Raw genomic sequence first — 19,782 nt, forward strand, 5'->3', positions numbered from 1 at the left:
CAGGCCCAGCAGCCACGGCTCACGGGCCCAGCCGCTCCGCGGCATACGGGATCCTCCCAGACCGGGGCACGAACCCGCATCCCCTGCATCGGCAGGCGGACTCCCAACCACTGCGCCACCAGGGAGGCCCCAGACCCATGTTTTGATTAAACTAGAAGTCTCCCCTCCTGTCTCCCTGTGTTCCCTGTCCACTGTTGAAAGCAGAGAGACAAGCAAAGAGGCAGTGGGAGGAAATAAGCACTTGGCATCCTCTATCCCAGCAGCCATTAATTAACTAGAGAGGTACCATATGTACCGAGAGACAATTTCAAGTGCAGGAAGTGAAAGGTGAGGGAATATGCAAGTGTTCTGAGGGGTGCCACTGTCCGTGAACATAGGACTAGGTTGGTGACTTGTGAGCAAGCAGTCCAATTCGATAGGGATGGCTAGAGACTGTGTTGGTTGAAAAGCTCAAAGTAGCTGTGGTCTCAAAAAAACGAAGGGGCTTCCCTGGTGGCGCAGTGGTTGGGAGTCCGCCTGCCGATGCAGGGGACACGGTTTCGTGCCCCGGTCTGGGAGGATCCCAAACGCCGTGGAGCAGCTGGGCCCAAGGGCCATGGCCGCTGAGCCTGCGCATCCGGAGCCTGTGCTCTGCAACGGGAGAGGCCACAGCAGTGAGAGGCTCGCGTACCGCAAAAAAAAAAAAAAAAAAAAAAAAAAAAACGAAAACAGAAAACAGGAACTCTTCTTAGCGTTTTAGTTTTGCGAGACAAAAAGTTCTAGAGGATGGTTGTACAAAAATGTGGAATGTACTTAACACTACTGAATTCTGCCTTAAAAGTGGTTAAGATATATTCTATGCTATGTATATCTTACCACAATTATTTTTAATTTTTAAAAAAGTTAAAAAAAATTTTTTTTAATTGGTGTACAATTTTTTTGCACCACAACTAAGACCTGTGTTGGGTCTTTGTTGCTGCGCGCAGGCTTTCTCTAGTTGCGGTGACCAGGGGCTACTCTTTGTTGCAGTGCACAGGCTTCTCACTGCGGTGGCTTCTCTTGTTGCAGAGCACAGGCTCTAGGCACGCGGGCTTCAGCAGTTGTGGCGCACGGGCTTAGTTGTTCCGCGGCATGTGGGATCTTCCCGTCCCAGGGCTCAAACCCGTGTCCCCTGCACTAGCAGGTGGATTCTTAACCACTGTGCCACCAGGAAAGTCCCTTACCACAATTTTTAAAAAATCTTAACACCTTCTCCATCTGGGGGCTTAGGAGGAAAACAGGCTGGAAACTCACACCCTTTGGTGGGGATGAAAAAATAAGTTGTTGATCAACAAACCCTCACATGGCATTTAGAAAGGTAAGTAAAAACAAACCATCAAAGTTTTGAGGATATTACTTTTCAGACTCAAGCTGTTCTTTCTTCTGCTTTAGATCTTCTTCTGTTATGCCTCCCAAGTGTTTACAGTTGCTCTCAGCAATTTCCAGGAGGTGTCTCAATTCTACAATTTTCTTATAAGCTCTCACTGCAAGACAGAGTTGAACAGGAACCTAGTTTAGAAAGATAACAGCTCATGAGCTCACAGGATGCTGGTCCTGGAGCATACTCTTCCTCTAAAGCCAGTGTCTTCATGGTCAGTGTCTGTGTGGTTCGGGGAAGGAGATGGAGGGAGGGTGGTGTCTACATAGAAGGATACATATCAGTAGCAGAGCATTAGGGTGAACAAGCAGTGAAATATCTAAATGGAGGATTCTGTTCCTGCTGTTGGAGAATATATCATTGTTATGACTATTAATACCAGGGAAGGGAAGGGGAGGGGAGGGGAGGGAGGCTGGCTAGCAGTGTTTTAGGACTAGTTGTATATTACAGGACCATGCACAATTTTTTTATGTCAGAAAATTAGAAAAACTGAAATATGCTTGATTTATTTATGATAAATCAGAACTAATCCAGCCCCCAAATTTTATGATTAGTCACTTGTAATATCTAGGCAAGAGGATATTGAGAAGGAAGTGTATTGAGAGCTACCTTGAGCTATTCTCCAGCTATCAAAACCATGATTTTTTCTATCCTTTGTGGTACAAGTTCTCAACTTGGGGTGATTTTCTCCTCCAAGGAACAGTTGGCAATATCTGGAGACCTTTTACTTGTTAAACCTCGGGGGATGGAGGGAAACAGACTACTGGCATGTAGAGGCTCAGGATGCTACTAAATATCTTAAAATGAACAGGTGGGCCCCCCTCAACAAATAAGTATCTGGCCCAAAATGTCAATAACACAGAAGCTGAGAAACTCTGCTTTACAACCAGGTTAGCAAATCACAGCCTCTTCTCCCTGACACTCACCACTCTGATTTATCTCTCGATAGGTTAGAGCTGCAGGTTCCAAACTACATACATCAGAATCAACTGGGGTACTTTTTTAAAATGTGTATGTTTGAGCCCCATAGCAGTCCTACAAATTCAGGTATCAGTAGTTAGTAAAAGCTCCTCAGACAATTCTGACGGGCAGATAGGTTTGGGATCCACCATAACTAATAGCAAACAAGTAGAGGGGATTTTTTTTTTTAATGTTACATAAAATGGAAAGAATTGTTATGGTTTATTTAATTCTTTAACATTTGAAGGCTATGTTTTGAAAGAGCTGTTCTATGGGATCATCGGAGGTAAGAGCTAGGATTAATTGGGATTCATTCCAGGAAGAAAGATCTTAACAAAGGCGAAACTTTTCAACAAAAACAGTTAAGAGGGTGGGAGGGAGGGGAGACGCAAGAGGGAAGAGATATGGGAACATATGTATATATATAACTGATTCACTTTGTTATAAAGCAGAAACGAACACACCACTGTAAAGCAATTATACTCCAATAAAGATGTTAAAAAAAAATAAAACAGTTAAGAGCTATCATGTATTTCTGGAGTGCCTGTGATGGGAAGGATACTATGATAAGTGCCTTATACATTTACCCCTGTCAAAAGGTAGAAATGGGCCACACGGGTGATAGTGGGGGCCTTGTCACTGAAGGTGATTGGATGCTGGATGACATGTGACAGGAATGTTGAGCCAGGAGTCAAACCTCAAATGGGGTTCTATGATGCCATGACCCTAAACCTAATTCACTAAAGAATGCTCTGAATTGAGGTTCAGTTCCAAGAAGTCTGTGATGACAAGAAATCCAATCAGTCCCCTGTAGGCACTCTGGCAAAACCTAGTATTCCAAGAAGAGACTGGCCAGTCCTTTGGATTTTGCCCTGGAATAAAATTAAATAGGGACAAGAAAATAGTACATGACTTCATATATAGTACCTTCACTAGCTGCAAGCAACCCAGCTGGGCACCAGCCAGAGCCTCACTATATGGCAAGGGTGTAAGAGTGCATTTGTGTCAAACACACCACAGAAGGAAACTGTTCTTGCCTCGTTCTTGGTCTTTCCTGAAACATCTTTTAAAATTTTTGTGATTCACTGACAATGATCACTTCACAAAAATCTCCTACTCAACTAATTTCAGAAGACCCTGAAATTCTACAAATCAACTGTTCATCTTCTGCAGTTCTAATAAGTCCTTGCTAATTCTCAGTACAATCAACAAAAAAGAAATGTAAGCACAAACAAAATCTTAAAATAGAAAAAATGGATTGCATCAAAATTAAAAACTTGCACTGGCAAGGACATCATTAAGAAAGTTAGGAGTAAAGACAGCCTCTTCAATAAGTGGTGTTGGGAAAACTGGACAGGTACATGTAAAAGTATGAAATTAGAACACTCCCTAACACCATACACAAAAATAAACTCAAAATGGATTAAAGACCTAAATGTAAGGCCAGACACTATCAAACTCTTAGAGGAAAACATAGGCAGAACACTCTATGACATAAATCACAGCAAGATCCTTTTTGACCCACCTCCTAGAGAAATGGAAATAAAAACAAAAATAAACAAATGGGACCTAATGAAACTTCAAAGCTTTTGCACAGCAAAGGAAACCATAAACAAGACCAAAAGACAACCCTCAGAATGGGAAAAAATATTTGCAAATGAAGCAACTGACAAAGGATTAATCTCCAAAATTTACAAGCAGCTCATGAAGCTCAGTAACAGAAAAACAAACAACCCAATCCAAAAATGCGCAGAAGACCTAAATAGACATTTCTCCAAAGAAGATATACAGATTGCCAACAAACACATGAAAGAATGCTCAACATCATTAATCGTTAGAGAAATACAAATCAAAACTACAATGAGATATCATCTCACACCGGTCAGAATGGCCACCATCAAAAAATCTACAAACAACAAATGCTGGAGAGGGTGTGGAGAAAAGGGAACCCTCTTACGCTGTTGGTAGGAATGTAAATTGATACAGCCACTATGGAGAACAGTATGGAGGTTCCTTAAAAATCTAAAAATAGAACTACCATATGACCCAGCAATCCCACTACTGGGCATATACCCTGAGAAAACCATAATTCATAAAGAGTCATGTACCACAATGTTCACTGCAGCTCTATTTACAATAGCCAGGACATGGAAGCAACCTAAGTGTCCATCATCAGACGAATGGATAAAGAAGATGTGGCACATATATACAATGGAATATTACTCAGCCATAAAAAGAAACGAAATTGATGGGGCTTCCCTGGTGGCACAGTGGTTGAGAGTCCGCCTGCTGATGCAGGGGACATGGGTTTGTACCCTGGTCTGGGAAGATCTCACATGCCGCGGAGCGGATAGGCCCGTGAGCCATGGCCGCTGAGCCTGCGCATCCAGAGCCTGTGTTCCGCAACGGGAGAGGCCACAACAGTGAGAGGCCTGCGTACCAAAAAACAAACAAACAAACAAACAAAAAAGAAACGAAATTGAGATATTTGTAGTGAGGTGGATGGACCTAGAGTCTGTCATACAGAGTGAAGTAAGTCAGAAAGAGAAAAACAAATACCGTATGCTAACACATATATATGGAATCTAAGGAAAAAAAAAAAAAAAGGTCATGAAGAACCTAGGGGTAAGACGGGAATAAAGACACAGACCTACTAGGGAATGGACTTGAGGATATGGGGAGGGGGAAGGGTAAGCTGTGACAAAGAGAGTGGCATGGACATATATACACTACCAAACGTAAAACAGATAGCTAGTGGGAAGCAGCCGCATAGCACAGGGAGATCAGCTCAGTGGTTTGTGACCACCTAGAGGGGTGGGATAGGGAGGGTGGGAGGGAGGCGCAAGAGGGAAGAGATATGGGAACATATGTATATCTATAACTGATTCACTTTGTTATAAAGCAGAAACTAACACACCATTGTAAAGCAATTATACTCCAATAAAGATGTTAAAAAAAAAGTTAAAAGACAACCCACAGAAAAGGAGAAAGTATCTGCAAATACTTATACTTGCAGATATAAGGGACTTACATCTGCAAGTACTCTTACAACTCAATAGTAAAAAGATAAACAACTCAGTTGAAAAATAGGCAAAGGATTTGAATAGACATTTCTCCAAAAGATATACAAATGATCGATGGGCACATGAAAAGATACTCAACATCATTATTCATTAGGGAAACACCAATCAAATCTACACTGCAATACCACTACACACTCACTAAAACAGTTTTAGTTATCAACAAGACAAACAATAACTAGTATTGGCAAGGATGGGGAGAAACTGGAACCCTCAGGCATTGTTGGTGGGAATATAAAATGGTGCAGCTACTTTGCATAACAGTTTGAAAGTTCCTGAAAATGTTAGACATATTTCTACCAGATGATGCAGCAATTCCAACTGCTAGGTGTATATCCAAGAGAAATGAAAATACATTTCCATTTTCAAAAATGCATGCATACAAATGTTCATAGCAGCATTATTCTTTTTTTTTTTTAATATTTATTTATTTATTTAGGCTGTGCCGGGTCTTAGTTGTGGCACGTGGGATCTTCGTTGCGGCATGCGGGATCTTTAGTTGCAACATGCGGACTTCTTAGTTGCGGCATGCAGGACCTAGTTCCCCAACCAGGGATCGAAACCTGGCCCCCGGCACTGGGAGCTTGGAGTCTTACCCACTGGACCACCAGGAAAGTCCCAGCAGCATTATTCTTAATAGCCAAAATGTGGAAACAACTCAAATGTCCAACAACTGACGAATAGATACATAAAATGTGGTATAGGGACTTCCCTGCTGGTCCAGTAACTAAGACTCCACATTCCCAATGCAGGGGGACCGGGTGTGATCTCTGGTCAGGGAACTAGATCTCACATGCTGCAACTAAGAGCTCGCATGCCACAACAAAGATCCTGCGTGTCACAACTAAGACCCAGTGCAGCCAAATAAATTTAGGAAAAAATAAAGAAATAAAAATTAAAAATTAAAAATGAAATAAAATGTGGCATATCCATACAAAAATATTATTTGGCAATAAAAAGGAGTAAAGTATGAAGTAATGATCCACGTTACAATGTGCATAAACCTTGAAGACATTGTGCTAAGTGAAAGAAGCCAGTCATAAAAGACCATATATGGTATCATCCCATTCATATGAAATGCCCCAAATAGGCAAACCTATAGAGACAGACAGTAGATTAGCAGTTGCCTAATTGGGGGGTGGTTTGAGGGGAAGGGAGAAGAAGGTAGAGGTTAGGGGGATTGACTACTAATGGGTATGAGGTTTCTTTTGGGGGGTGATGGAAATGTTAGAAATTTTATTGTAATAATAGTTGCACAAATCTGAATATACTAAAAACCATTAAATTGTACACCTTAAATGGGTAAATTGAATGGTATATGAATTATATCTCAGTGAAGCTATTTAAAATAAAGCTGTCAGGAAATTCTGATGGGAACACTGACTCTGAGCCTCACTGTGGGGTGATCCAGGTGGGCTGCTTGTTGGGAGCCCCTAATATCAGCATCTTTTAGGTTGCATTCACCAGGAAAGAGGCTTCTACCATCACCTGGAGAGTGAGGTTCTGCCTGACGATGTTCTGGGAGCTCTTAAAAAAATTTTTTTTAATTTAGACATGAATTAGAAGTTTTTCTCAGACAATATAGTTTTGGTACAACTAGTTTTTCCTGCCAGAATAACTGAAAATACTTTCCAGAAATCACGAGGAAGGGAATTGACATTTACTAAGCCTCTAAGCACTTCCCATTCTCTAGTGCAATCTGTGGGATGACATTACATTAATATTCTCATTTTTACAGATGAGAAAACCGAGGTTCAGAGAGTAACATAGCTAGAAAGAGGTGAAGCTCTGATGTCTGAATCCAGTGCCCAAGCTCTGCTCACTTTACTACAGCTGCCTTTGCTTTGGTTAGCCTCCGTTCAAAAGATCCTTCTCACCTTTCTTCTATGAAAGAGTGCCATTGAAACAGTTCTTCTCATCCATTCATATGAACCATGGCTCTCTGACAAATATCATGAGAAGTGAAATCAGGGTTATATGGCAGGAAAATACCCCTTTCCTCTTTGAGGGACAAAGATCATGTCTCACATTCTTTATATGTTCAACAACCCCTAGTAAAAAAATTTGTACTAGTTCTGGTTCCCCAAAAAATATCAAAGTATTTTACTTTGTAGATGGTAGTTGTCTTTAAAATAATTCCCAAATCTGTGGTATTTTTTAAAGGAAAAATCATGGAAGAGAGCACACTTACCTCTGGCATCTGTTTTATCCGACTCACTGAGACCTATATCATCCTTGGCATCAGTGCTTCCCTCAACACCATGTCTTATGAAAAACTTAATATCATTTTCATCAATTTCACTCTCATCATCTATATCATATTTCTGTAGTCCTTCCAATAGCTTTACTGCTGCTAAATGGGCAAACCTGTAGAACAGAATTAGTAATTACAAGATCCACAATCTTTTTCAAATTGAAATAGCAGTTTGCATTTAATTTAGGGAATTACACTCTACATTATCCCACCAACTCACGCACCAGTGAAGAACGAAAACTGTATCTGAAGGTCAGTGACAATTTGATGCATATCCAGCAATGTGGGGAATTCAAACAATTAGTGGAAACTAAGGACAAGTAGTCATATTAAAGACTGATTCCAGAATTTTTTTTTTTGGCCACGCCACAGGGCTTGTGGGATCTTAGTTGCCCGACCAGGGATTGAACCCGGGCCCTCGGCAGTGAAAGCGAGGAGTCCTAACTACTGGACTGCCTGGGAATTCCCAGATTCCATTTTTTAGTGGCAAAAACCCAAATGAAAGAAGTGACCCAATATCAAAAGAATATTTGGTGTGCCCCCAAACGGAGCTGCTCAACTGAGTAGAAAGCCCGGAACCACCCTACTTGATTTACCTGTATTTACTACCTTTTCCTGATGGCCTAATTTAGATCATAGAATTAGTTCTGGTTCCAGTTTTAGGGAAAACTATAGCTCTAGCCCCCTTAATCTTCATCCTTCCTCAACCCTCAAAGCACTCAGCATGGCTTTGATATTTAATGGAAAAATAATGACTTTTATATCCACATTTCTTATTTTCTTTGATCTTTCCCACATCTCTATGAAGCTTCTAATAATATACCCTTGGTTTTCAAGTTGTTGTTGTGATTGTATGTAATCTGCATATTTTTCCCACAGTTTTGCTAATTAAAATGTTCAATGCTGGGAATTCCCTGGTGGTGCAGGGGTTAGGAGTCCGCCTGCCAATGCAGGGGACACGGGTTTGAGCCCTGGTCTGGGAAGATCCCACATGCCGCGGAGCAACTAAGCCTGTGCGCCACAGCTACTGAGCCTGCACTCTAGAGCCCGCGAGCCACAACTACTGAGCCCGTGTGCCACAACCGCTGAAGCCCGTGCGCATAGGGGCCGTGCTCTGCAGCAAGAGAAGCCACCACAATGAGAAGCCCGCATACCGCAACTAGAGAAAGCCCACGCACAGCAACAAAAAACCAACCTAACCAAAAATAAATTAATTAATTAATTAAAAAAAAAACGTTCAATGCTTTCTCTTAGGACATGGAGAATTACTCGCTAAACATAAAAACCTCAAATTCTATTTTGTTCACACACTTCCATAACCATGTGCACATGCACACATATATCTTTACCTTTCACCAGCTACTGCAAATCATTAACAATATAGGAATAAACATAGGAAGTTGTACAGTTAATAGAATTCATTATCTCTATTACTAGATTGTCACTTCACAGCTATCATTAATGAGTACTTGCTTTATGCCAGATTCAAGGTTATTTCTATAACACTACACTCACACTAGCAGTTTGGTGCATGAATGACAAAGAAATGTGTGCCAGAAATTATGAATATATTCAGATACAGTACTAAATCACCCATGTGATACTGATATAAAGACAGACAAATAGATCAATGGATAAAATACAGACTACAGAAATAAGCCCACACATACATGGACACCTGACTTGGACAAAGACACAAAGGCAATAGAAGAAAAAGGATAGCTTTTTCAACAAATGGTGCTAGAACAATTAGATATCCATATGCAAAAAAAAGAACTTGGATACATACCTCATACCACATACAAAAATTAACTCAAAATGGATCATAGACCTTAATGTAAAACCTAAAACTGTATCTATAACAATGTCTAAAAGAAAACATAAAAGAAAATCTTCGTGACTTGGTGTAAATCAAAGATTTCTTAGATATGATATCAAAAGCATAACCCATAAAAGAGCAAACTGATAAAAAATTTTTGCTCTTCATTGTTAAGAGAATGAAAAAAAAAACCACAACTGGGAGAAAATCTTCACAAAACAAAAATCTGAGAAAGAACTAGTATCCAGAATATAGAAAGAGCTCTTAAAACTCAACAATAAGAAAACCACCCAAGTTTTAAAAGCGGATAAAAGATCTGAACAGTCACTTCACCAAAGGAAAACATATAAATGGCAAATATGTATATGAAAAGATGCCCCAAATCATTTTCCATTAGGAAAAAACAAAAAACACAATGAGACACCACTACACACCTACTGGAATTACGAAAATCAAAAAATCTGACAATATCAAATGCTGGCAAGATAAGAAGCAACAGAAACACTCATCCACTGCTGATGGAATGCAAATTGGTGCAGTCACTTTGGAAGGCACTGTGGCAGTTTCTTATAAAGATAAACACACCCTCTTAGCATCTGACTCAGCAATCCTACTCCTACGTATTACTCAAGTGAACTGAAAACTTATGTTCACACAAAAATCTGTATGTGAATGTTTATAGCAGCTTTATTCATAATCACCAAAAAGTAGATACAAACAAGATATCCTTCAACAGGTTAGGGGAGGGCTTCCCTGGTGGCGCAGTGGTTGAGAGTCCGCCTGCCGACGCAGGGGACACGGGTTCATGCCCCGGTCCGGGAGGATCCCACATGCCGTGGAGTGGCTGGGCCGGTGAGCCATGGCCACTGAGCCTGCGTGTCCGGAGCCTGTGCTCCACAACGGGAGAGGCCGCAACAGTGAGAGGCCCGCATACCACAAAAAAAAAAACAGGTTAGGGGATAAGCAAACTATGGAATACTATGAAATTCCACAGTCAATGGAATACTACTCAGCAATAAGAGATGAACCACTAATACACATGAATGACTTTCAAAATAATTTTGCTGAGTAAAAAAAGCCAGATATATAAGAGTACATACAGTATGATTCCATTTATACAAAATTCTAGCAAATGCAAACTAATCTATAGTGACAGAAAGCAAATTAGTGTCTGCTTGGGGATGGGGCAGTGGAAAGCAGTAGGAGGGAGAGATTACAAAGGTGCACAAGGAGATTTTAGGGGGTGATGGATATGTTCACTATCTTGATTGTGGTGATGATTTCACAGGTATATACATATATCAGAATTCATTAGTTTGTGCTGTACAAATATGTGTACTTTACTATATGCCAATTATACCTTGATAAAGCTATTTTAAAAAATAAAAAATAGTGGGCCTGAGTTGATAATGATGCTACTATGTGGTAAAACAAAACCATATTCCATGGCTTCAAAGAGATCCCACAGACAAAATTTTAAGGAACATGAACTCACAAACAAAAATTGCATGGCAATTTAATGAATAATTAGGCCCTTGCATCCCGTCAAGCCTCATGTGCAACTTTTAGCCCACACTCCTACTTTAGATTCAAGCAGCTCTGAACCACATGCATTCCTCAGACACACAAGGTGTTATCTTACAACTCTTCCTTCTTCAAGTGTCAGCATAAATGTTGCTTTCTCCAAAAAAAAGTTTTCCCAGACTTCTATATAAATTCTGTCCCCCGCAGTTGCCTTCATAACTCTTACCATCATCTGTATTAACATTTCTCCCCCACAACTTTAGAATAGAAATACTTGGGCACTTTTTCTTCTGTGCTCTTACTGCACCTTATACATGACATGTAATACGACATACTGATTATAATCAATAAAAGTTATGTTTGCACATTTGTCTCTCCATGAGACTGTAAGTTTCTTGAGGGCAAGGACTATTTTTTTCATCTTGGTAAACTTAATGCTAACCATAGCACTTGGAGCATGGTAAGTATACACGAAGTTGAATGAAAAAACAATCAAATGAAAAAATGGATGAACTAAATACTCCATGAGGGCCTGACCTGAATGAGCTGGAGGTGTTCAATAATAGGTGTTACATTTAATTCAAATATAAATATTAAAATTTGTTTCAAAATCTGTGTGACTCCTTTTGATTACTCCTTTTTATCACACAGCATTTCTCAAAGGGTACCAGCATTTGGGTGGGACAATTCTTTGTTGTACACTACTGTTCTGAGCACTGTAGAATGTCTGGCATTCCTGGACCTGACCTCATGAAACATTAATGATGGTCTCCATCACTGTGACAACCCCCTCCCCACATTTCCAAATGCACACCCCCCGAGAAGGGGGACTACTACCTCCCAGCTGAGAATCACTGTTTTAGAGAGAAGAGCTGATGTTGTTAAATGTCAATTCAGCTTGAAAATTATCATTCCATCAGCATTTGACTGAGTCCTATAATCCAGAAATCTTCAGAGATTTCTGGGTATAGGAGAGTAAATGCAAAACTTTAAAAACAAAAGAAAGAAGCAAAGCAGAGAGGGATACCTCTTAGCCACATCACTGGGTTTCTCCCTTGCTTTGTTGGTAATATTACTGCCTGCTCCCATTTTAATTAGCCACTGCAAACACTCTATGTGGCCTTGCCCAGCAGCTGTAAAAACAAAACAAAATGTACACACACAAAAGTTATTGTTATTACAACAATTTTCTAAAATTTTGGACAGTACCACTGCAGAGTACTTTTGCAAATACTAATCCTTACAATAACCAACAGAAGTAGGTTGGCCAGATGTTATTTTCTCTATTTCATTTATTCATTCATTAGACAAATATTTAATCAAGTATCTGCTGTACTCAGCCCCTATGCAGAGAGTTTTACATACAGATATAGACGTTGAAGCTCAAAGAGGCTATTTAACATCACACAGCCAGTAAGTAATGGATTTGAAACTATAATCTAGGTTTTTTCTAATCCTTATCCAGTGCTCATCTACTGTATTCATAGCTCCTGACCAATCTTGTATCAGGCCAAATGTAAGTGCAATCTGTGTGAATGTGAAAGACTTTGAAAATCTTTTGCCATCTTGTATAAATAGCTTATGCCTCTGACCCTCATATCTCACAATGTTCAGGGCCCCTCAGTGATTACCTAAACTGTTCACCACCTTTCCTTAAAACACATGCACTCAATATTAATTTTCACCTCCACAACTCTGCTTATGTGCCTGCTCACATAGTGCCCATCACTCAAATCATATGACCATCTAATTTCTCCCCTCTTTCTAGGTCCATCTCAAAATGCAGGGAAACTGTTGGGGGAAAACTCAGTCTAAAAAGATCTGAGTTTAGGTCCACTGAACAACAGACTGGAGGACAGGACAGAACTTAGCAAGTGGCTGGCGTATATAGACACTCAATAAATGTCTATAGAGTTGATGAATAAATGAATGGAAAAAATGAATGAAATCTCAGCTTTGCTCTTACTAGCTGTGTAACCTCAGTCAAGAAACCTGAGGGGGGACTTCCCTGGTGGTGCAGTGGTTAAGAATCCGCCTGCCAATGCAGGGGACACGGGTCTGAGCCCTGGTCTGGGAAGATCCCACATGCCATGGAGCAACTAAGCCCGTGTGCCACAACTACTGAGCCTGTGCTCTAGAGCCCACAACCCACAACTACTGAGCCCACGTGCCACAACTACTGAAGCCCGTGTTCTTAGAGCCTGTGCTCCGCAACAAGAGAAGCCACTGCAATGAGAAGTCCGTGCACTGCAACAAAGAGTAGCCCCTGCTCGCCCCAACTAGAGAAAGCCAGTGCACAGCAGCAAAGACCCAACACGGCCAAAAATAAATAATAAATAATTTAAAAAAAAATAAAATAAAAGGGCTTCCCTGGTGGCGCAGTGGTTGAGAGTACGCCTGCCGATGCCGGGGACACGGGATCGTGCCCCGGTCCGGGAAGATCCCACATGCCGCGGAGCAGCTGGGCCCGTGAGCCATGGCCGCTGAGCCTGCGTGGCCGGAGCCTGTGCTCCGCAACGGGAGAAGCCACGACAGTGAGAGGCCCGCGTACTGCTAGCTAAATAAATACATACATACATACATACATACATAAATAAATGTAAATAACTCAACAGCAATTGTGTCAGAACTGAAGATGAAGCAGGAATCATAACTTACCTTTATGCATAAGAGTTGATCCATTATTATCACGTTCGTTAATATTGATTACTCCATCTTCTATTAATTTCTTAAGCATTTCCAAATCACCCTTAAAGGCAGCCACAAGACCTGGAAATGCTAAAGCTATGAATAAAAAATTCAGCATTTCAGGAAACATACGAATTCGTTCCTTTTCCCTGCCTTAATCAGTCACACATTTCAGGTTTCAGTATTAACTCAAGTATGAGAATGTTATATTGGAATTAGTTCAGTTGATGCAATGACAAGTAATAAAAAGAGAATCATAAAATAAGATTATTATTAATTGTGTAGCCTTTCCATCCCTCAGGATCTCAAACATGCCAGGAATATATGGTACCAGAACTATTCTTGCCATCTTCCCTGTTTCTCTCAGGCCACCACAAAACACAAGGAGATGGTCATTTTCAACCCTTTGTATAAAGACATACTTGGTCTCAAGTCCTACATTTGCACAGACCACTCCCTCCCTGTTTACAAGTGAAGAAAGCAAAAGAAACTGGAAGGAGATAAAGTATATGTGTGTATCTATACATAAACATAGACAAAGACAGGTGTGAATGCACCTGACCTAGTGCCTAGCACATAGTAAATACTTAATAAAATATTTTTAATGATGACAACGACATATACTGAGCCCTTACTGAACGCCAAGCATGGTAGTAAGCAATTGTAAGGATTGCCTCATTTAACCCTCTCAACGACCCTGAGGTAGCTATTCTCATTGCTATATATGGAAAGGAAACAACCTAGAATACCCAAGGAGTATTTTAAAAAGAACAAAGTTGGAGACTTATAATACCTGACTGGAAGTCTTACTATAAAGCTACAGTAATCAAAACTGTGTAGTACTGGGCTTCCCTGGTGGCGCAGTGCTTAAGAATCTGCCTGCCAATGCAGGGGACATGGGTTCGAGCCCTGGTCCGGGAAGATCCCACACGCCGCGGAGCAACTAAGCCAGTGTGCCACAACTACTGAGCCTGTGCTCTAGAACCCGCGAACCACAACTACTGAAGCCTGTGCACCTAGAGCCTGTGCTCCGCAACAAGAGAAGCCACTGCAATGAGAAGCCCGCACACCGCAACGAACAGTAGAGTAGCCCCCGCTCACCGCAACCAGAGAAAGCCTGCGCACAGCAACAAAGACCCAATGCAACCAAAAATAAAATAAATAAATTTATTAAAAAAAAAAAAAAAGAGAGACACGAGAGCTTGCTTCCTCTCTTTCAAAAAAAAAAAAAACACTTTGTAGTACTGGCAAACAGACATACCAATAAGACTGAATGCATAAACGAAATATGCATCCGTACAATGAAATACTATTCAGCAATAAAGAGTAACGAACTACTAATATACACAACACAAATGAATCTCAAAAGATTAGAGAAACCCATTAGAAATCCATTTCCATTAGAAAACCCAAACTAATCTATAGTGACAGAAAACAAATCAGTGGCTCTGTGCAGCCAGGGTGAAAAGAGGGATGAACTGCAAGAGGGTATGAAAAAACATTTGAGATGAACTGCATACTTTAAATAAATACAATTTATTTTATGTAAATCATACTTTAATAAAGTTGCTTTTTTTAAATAAGGATATCATTTGTGAAAAAACAAGCCACAGTGTGAGAGAAAATATCTATATCAGATAAAATTAATAAATGATTGGTATCAGAACTATATAAAAGAGGTCAAATTATTATTATTTTTTTTTTTGCAGTACGCGGGCTTCTCACTGCTGCGGCCTCTCCCGTTGTGGAGCACAGGCTCCGGACGCGCAGGCCCAGCGGCCATGGCGCACGCACCCAGCCGCTCCGCGGCATGTGGGATCCTCCCAGACCGGGGCACGAACCCGTGTCCCCTGCATCGGCAGGCGGACTCTCAACCACTGCGCCACCAGGGAAGCCCAAAAGAGGTCAAATTATTTAGAAAAGGACAAAGAACACAATTTTACAGGCAATTCAATAGAAGAGAAAACTAGAATAGCCAGTAACTTTATTAAACAATGTTCAGCCTCATTAGTAATCAAAAAAATGCAAATCAAAACACAAGTTAAACCTCTTCATACCCAACTAAGTGGCAAAACTTTTTACGTCTGACAATACTGAATATTGTTTTTCTAAATTCTCACCAAAGATTGCTGATGACACTGTAAATTACTACACCCACTCTGATATAGAATGCAGCATTTATAACTATTTATACTGAAAATGGGCATATCCCACCAAGCAAAACCTAAAGTAGAGTTTCCCAACTATTTACCAAAGCAGAGCTCTTAACTCTCAATCTTCAGAGAAGATAGGCAGTACCTCAAGAAGCCTCATCCAACAGTGTGCCATACAAGTATCATTTTCTATGTGGGCAAAGTGTGAAAAGGGTAGGTAGGGAAGCACTTCTCTAAAGAACATCTTGTGCATGTAAACAAGGACACATACAAGAATATCCATTAGGGCCTCCCTGGTGGCGCAGTGGTTGAGAGTCCGCCTGCCGATGCAGGGGATACGGGTTCGTGCCCCGGTCTGGGAGGATCCCATATGCCGCGGAGCGGCTGGGCCCGTGAGCCATGGCTGCTGAGCCTGCGCGTCCGGAGCCTGTGCTCCGCAACGGGAGAGGCCACAACGGTGAGAGGCCCGCGTACCACAAAAAAAAAAAAAAAAAAAAAAAAAAAAAAAAAAAGAATATCCATTACCACCTTGATTGTAATTCTGAAAACTGTAAACAATCTATATGTCAAATCGGAGAATGGATAAACAGTGTTTTTTATTAAATGCAATACCACAAACAATTTAAAAGAATAAACTAGAATACATCTATATGTCTAATAAACCTCAAAAAGCATAACATTTTGTGAAAAAATAAAGTTAGAGAGGAGGATACATTACTGTTTCATGCCATTTTTATAAAGTTTTAAAAGAAGTTTCAAAGACTTCTAATTGTCCACTAAAATCCCCTTCCTTCCACAGTAACAAGAGTTGCATCTGAGCTGAGGCCTCTCAGCTGGGTACTAAATTATCCAGGCTTCCTTGCAGCTGGGTATGGCCATGTGACTAAACTCTTGCCAACAGAATGTTAACAAAAGTTATGACAGCAAATTAGACCTTAAAAATCCTAGCTTAGGGCTTCCCTGGTGGCGCAGTGGTTGAGAGTCCACCTGCCGATGCAGGGGACACGGGTTCATGCCCTGGTCCGGGAAGATCCCACATGCCGCAGAGCGGCTGGGCCCATGAGCCATGGCCGCTGAGCCTGCGTGTCCGGAGCCTGTGCTCCGCAACGGGAGAGGCCACAACAGTGAGAGGCCCGCGTACGGCAAAAAAAAAAAAAAAAAAAAAATCCTAGCTTATACTCTTGTTCTCTCCCCACCTCCTGCTGGATTAGCAACAACTAGAGAGAGCTAGTTAGGAAGATAACAGGTCCCTGAATGACTACATAGAACAGATGCACTCTCCAACCAGGGCTATCATATAAAAGAAATAAACTTCTATATAATTTAAGCTGCTGAATTTTAGGATTTCTTATTAGATATAAAAGTTTAGTCTCTTAATCTAAAAATACCCAAAATGCTACTGCAAATTTCTGTGAGTATATATATACTAAATATAAAACCAGAGAATGGAATTATAAATCCAAAATAATGGTTACCTCTGAGGAGGGAGAAAAGGGAATGAATGGTATTAAGGAGAGAGAACCAGGAAGCTTCAAGTGTATCTTATCTATAATATTTTATTCTTAAATCTAGTGGTATAAAGAGTGTTCACTGAAGACCCTCAAGATGGCAGAGGAGTAAGATGTGGAGATCACCTTCCTTCCCACAAATACATCAAAAATACATCTACATGTGGAACAGCTCCTACAGAACACCTACTGAATGCTGGCAGAAGACCTCAGACTTCCTAAAAGGCAAGACACTCCCCACGTACGTGGGTAGGACAAAAGAAAAAACAGAGACAAAAGAATAGGGACAGGACCTGCACCAGTGGGAGAGAGCTGTGAAGGAAGAAAAGTTTCCACACACTAGGAAGCCCCTTCACTGGCGGAGACGGGGGGTGGGTAGGGGGGAAGATTTGGAGCCACGGGGGAGAGCACAGCAACAGGGGTGTGGAGGGCAAAGTGGAGAGATTCCCGCACAGAGGATCGGTGCTGACCAGCACTCAACAGCCAGAGAGGCTTGTCTGCTCACCCGCCGGGGAGGGTGGGGGCTGGGAGCTGAGGATCGGGTTTCGGTCGGATCCCAGGGAGAGGACTGGGGTTGGCTGCGTGAACACAGCCTGAAGGGGGCTAGTGCGCCACAGCTAGCCGGGAGGGAGTCCGGGAGAAAGTCTGGAACTGCCTAAGAGGCAAGAGACCATTGTTTCGGGGTGCGCGAGGAGAGGGGATTCAGAGCACCACCAAAACGAGCTCCAGAGACGGGTGCAAGCCGTGCCTATCAGAGCGGACACCAGAGATGGGCATGAAACGCTAAGGCTGCTGCTGCAGCCACCAAGAAGCCTGTGTGCAAGCACAGGTCACTATCCACAACTTCCCTCCCGGGAGCCTGTGCAGCCCGCTACTGCCAGGGTCCTCTGATCCAGGGACAGCTTCCCTGGGAGAACACACGGCACGCCTCAGGCTGTTGCAACGTCACGCCGGCCTCTGCCTCAGCAGACTCACCCTGCATTCCCCTCCCACTCCCTGGCCTGAGTGAGCCAGAGCCCCCTAATCAGTGGCACCTTTAACCCCCTCCTGTCTGGGTGGGGAACAGATGCCCTCGGGCAACCTACACGCAGAGGCAGAGCCAAATCCAAAGCTGAACCCCAGGAGCTGTGCCAACAAAGAAGAGAAAGTGAAATTTCTCCCAGCAGCCTCAGAAGCAGCGGATTAAATCTCCACAATCAACTTGATGTACCCTGCATCTGTGGAATACCTGAATAAACAACGAATTAGCCCAAAATTGAGTGGACTTTGGGAGCAACTGTAAACTTGGGGTGTGCTTTCTGCAACTAATTTCTTTCTGGTTTTGTGTTTATCTTAATTTAGTATTTAGAGCTTATTATTATTGGTAGATTTGTTTATTGATTTGGTTGCTCTCTTTTTTTTAATTTATATATTTTATTTTTCCTTTTTCTCTTTTTGTGTGTATGTATATGCTTCTTCATCTGATTTTGTCTGTATAGCTTTGCTTCTGCCATTTGTCCCTTTTTTCTGGTTTGTTTGTATAGCTTTTAGCGCTTCTTATCATTGGTGGATTTGTTTTTTGGTTTGGTTGCTCTCTTTCTTTCTTCCTTTCTTTTTTATTTATTATTTTTCAATTTTTTATTATTAATAATATTTTATATTTTATTTTAATAAACTTATTTATTTATTTACTTTTCTTTTTTTTTCTCCCTTTTCTTCTGAGCTGTGTGGCTGACCGGGTCTTGGTGCTCCGGCCGGGTGTCAGGCCTGAGCCTCTGAGGTGGGAGAGCCGAGTTCAGGACATTGGTCCACCAGAGACCTCCCGGCCCCAAGTAATATCAAACAGCAAAAGCTCTCCCAGAGATCTCCAGCTCAACGCTCAGACCCAGCTCCACTCAACAACCAGCAAGCTACAGTGGTGGACACCTTATGCCAAAAAACTAGCAAGACAGGAATACAACCCCACCCATTAGCAGAGAGGCTGCCTAAAATCATAATAAGTTCACAGACACCCCAAAACACACCACCAGAAGCGGTCCTGCCCACCAGAAAGACAAGATCCAGTCCGACCCACCAGAACACAGGCACCAGACCCCTCCACCAGGAAGCCTACAAAACCCACTGAACCAACCTCACCCACTGGGGGCAGACACCAAAAACAACAGGAACTACGAACCTGCAGCCTGTGAAAAGGAGACCCCAAACACAGTAAGTTAAGCAAAGGGAGAAGACAGAGAAATATGCAGCAGATGAAGGAGCAAGGTAAAAACCCACCAGACCAAACAAATGAAGAGGAAATAGGCAGTCTACCTGAAAAAGAATTCAGAGTAATGATAGTAAAGAGGATCCAAAATCTTGGAAATAGAATGGAGAAAATATAAGAAAGGTTTAACAAGGACCTAGAAGAACTAAAGAGCAAAC

The 19,782-nt window shown here is 41.6% G+C and overlaps 1 protein-coding gene across 2 annotated transcripts in view; it reads right to left on the minus strand.

The window, feature by feature from the left end:
- Positions 1 to 19,782, minus strand: part of ANKRD42 (ankyrin repeat domain 42) — a gene marked incomplete at its 5' end in the record, with an annotated part of 71,057 nt that overhangs the window by 23,493 nt on the left and 27,782 nt on the right. For both annotated transcript variants that reach the window (XM_079707377.1, XM_079707378.1), the window contains 4 exons: positions 1,376 to 1,502; positions 7,628 to 7,803; positions 12,061 to 12,166; positions 13,692 to 13,817. In XM_079707377.1, the coding sequence (XP_079563503.1) occupies positions 1,376 to 1,502; positions 7,628 to 7,803; positions 12,061 to 12,166; positions 13,692 to 13,817 (535 nt within the window). The remainder of the gene's footprint in view (positions 1 to 1,375; positions 1,503 to 7,627; positions 7,804 to 12,060; positions 12,167 to 13,691; positions 13,818 to 19,782) is intronic.

The sequence above is a fragment of the Hyperoodon ampullatus genome (genome assembly GCF_949752795.1).
Source record: "Hyperoodon ampullatus genome assembly, chromosome: 7".
Lineage (NCBI taxonomy): Eukaryota > Metazoa > Chordata > Mammalia > Artiodactyla > Ziphiidae > Hyperoodon > Hyperoodon ampullatus.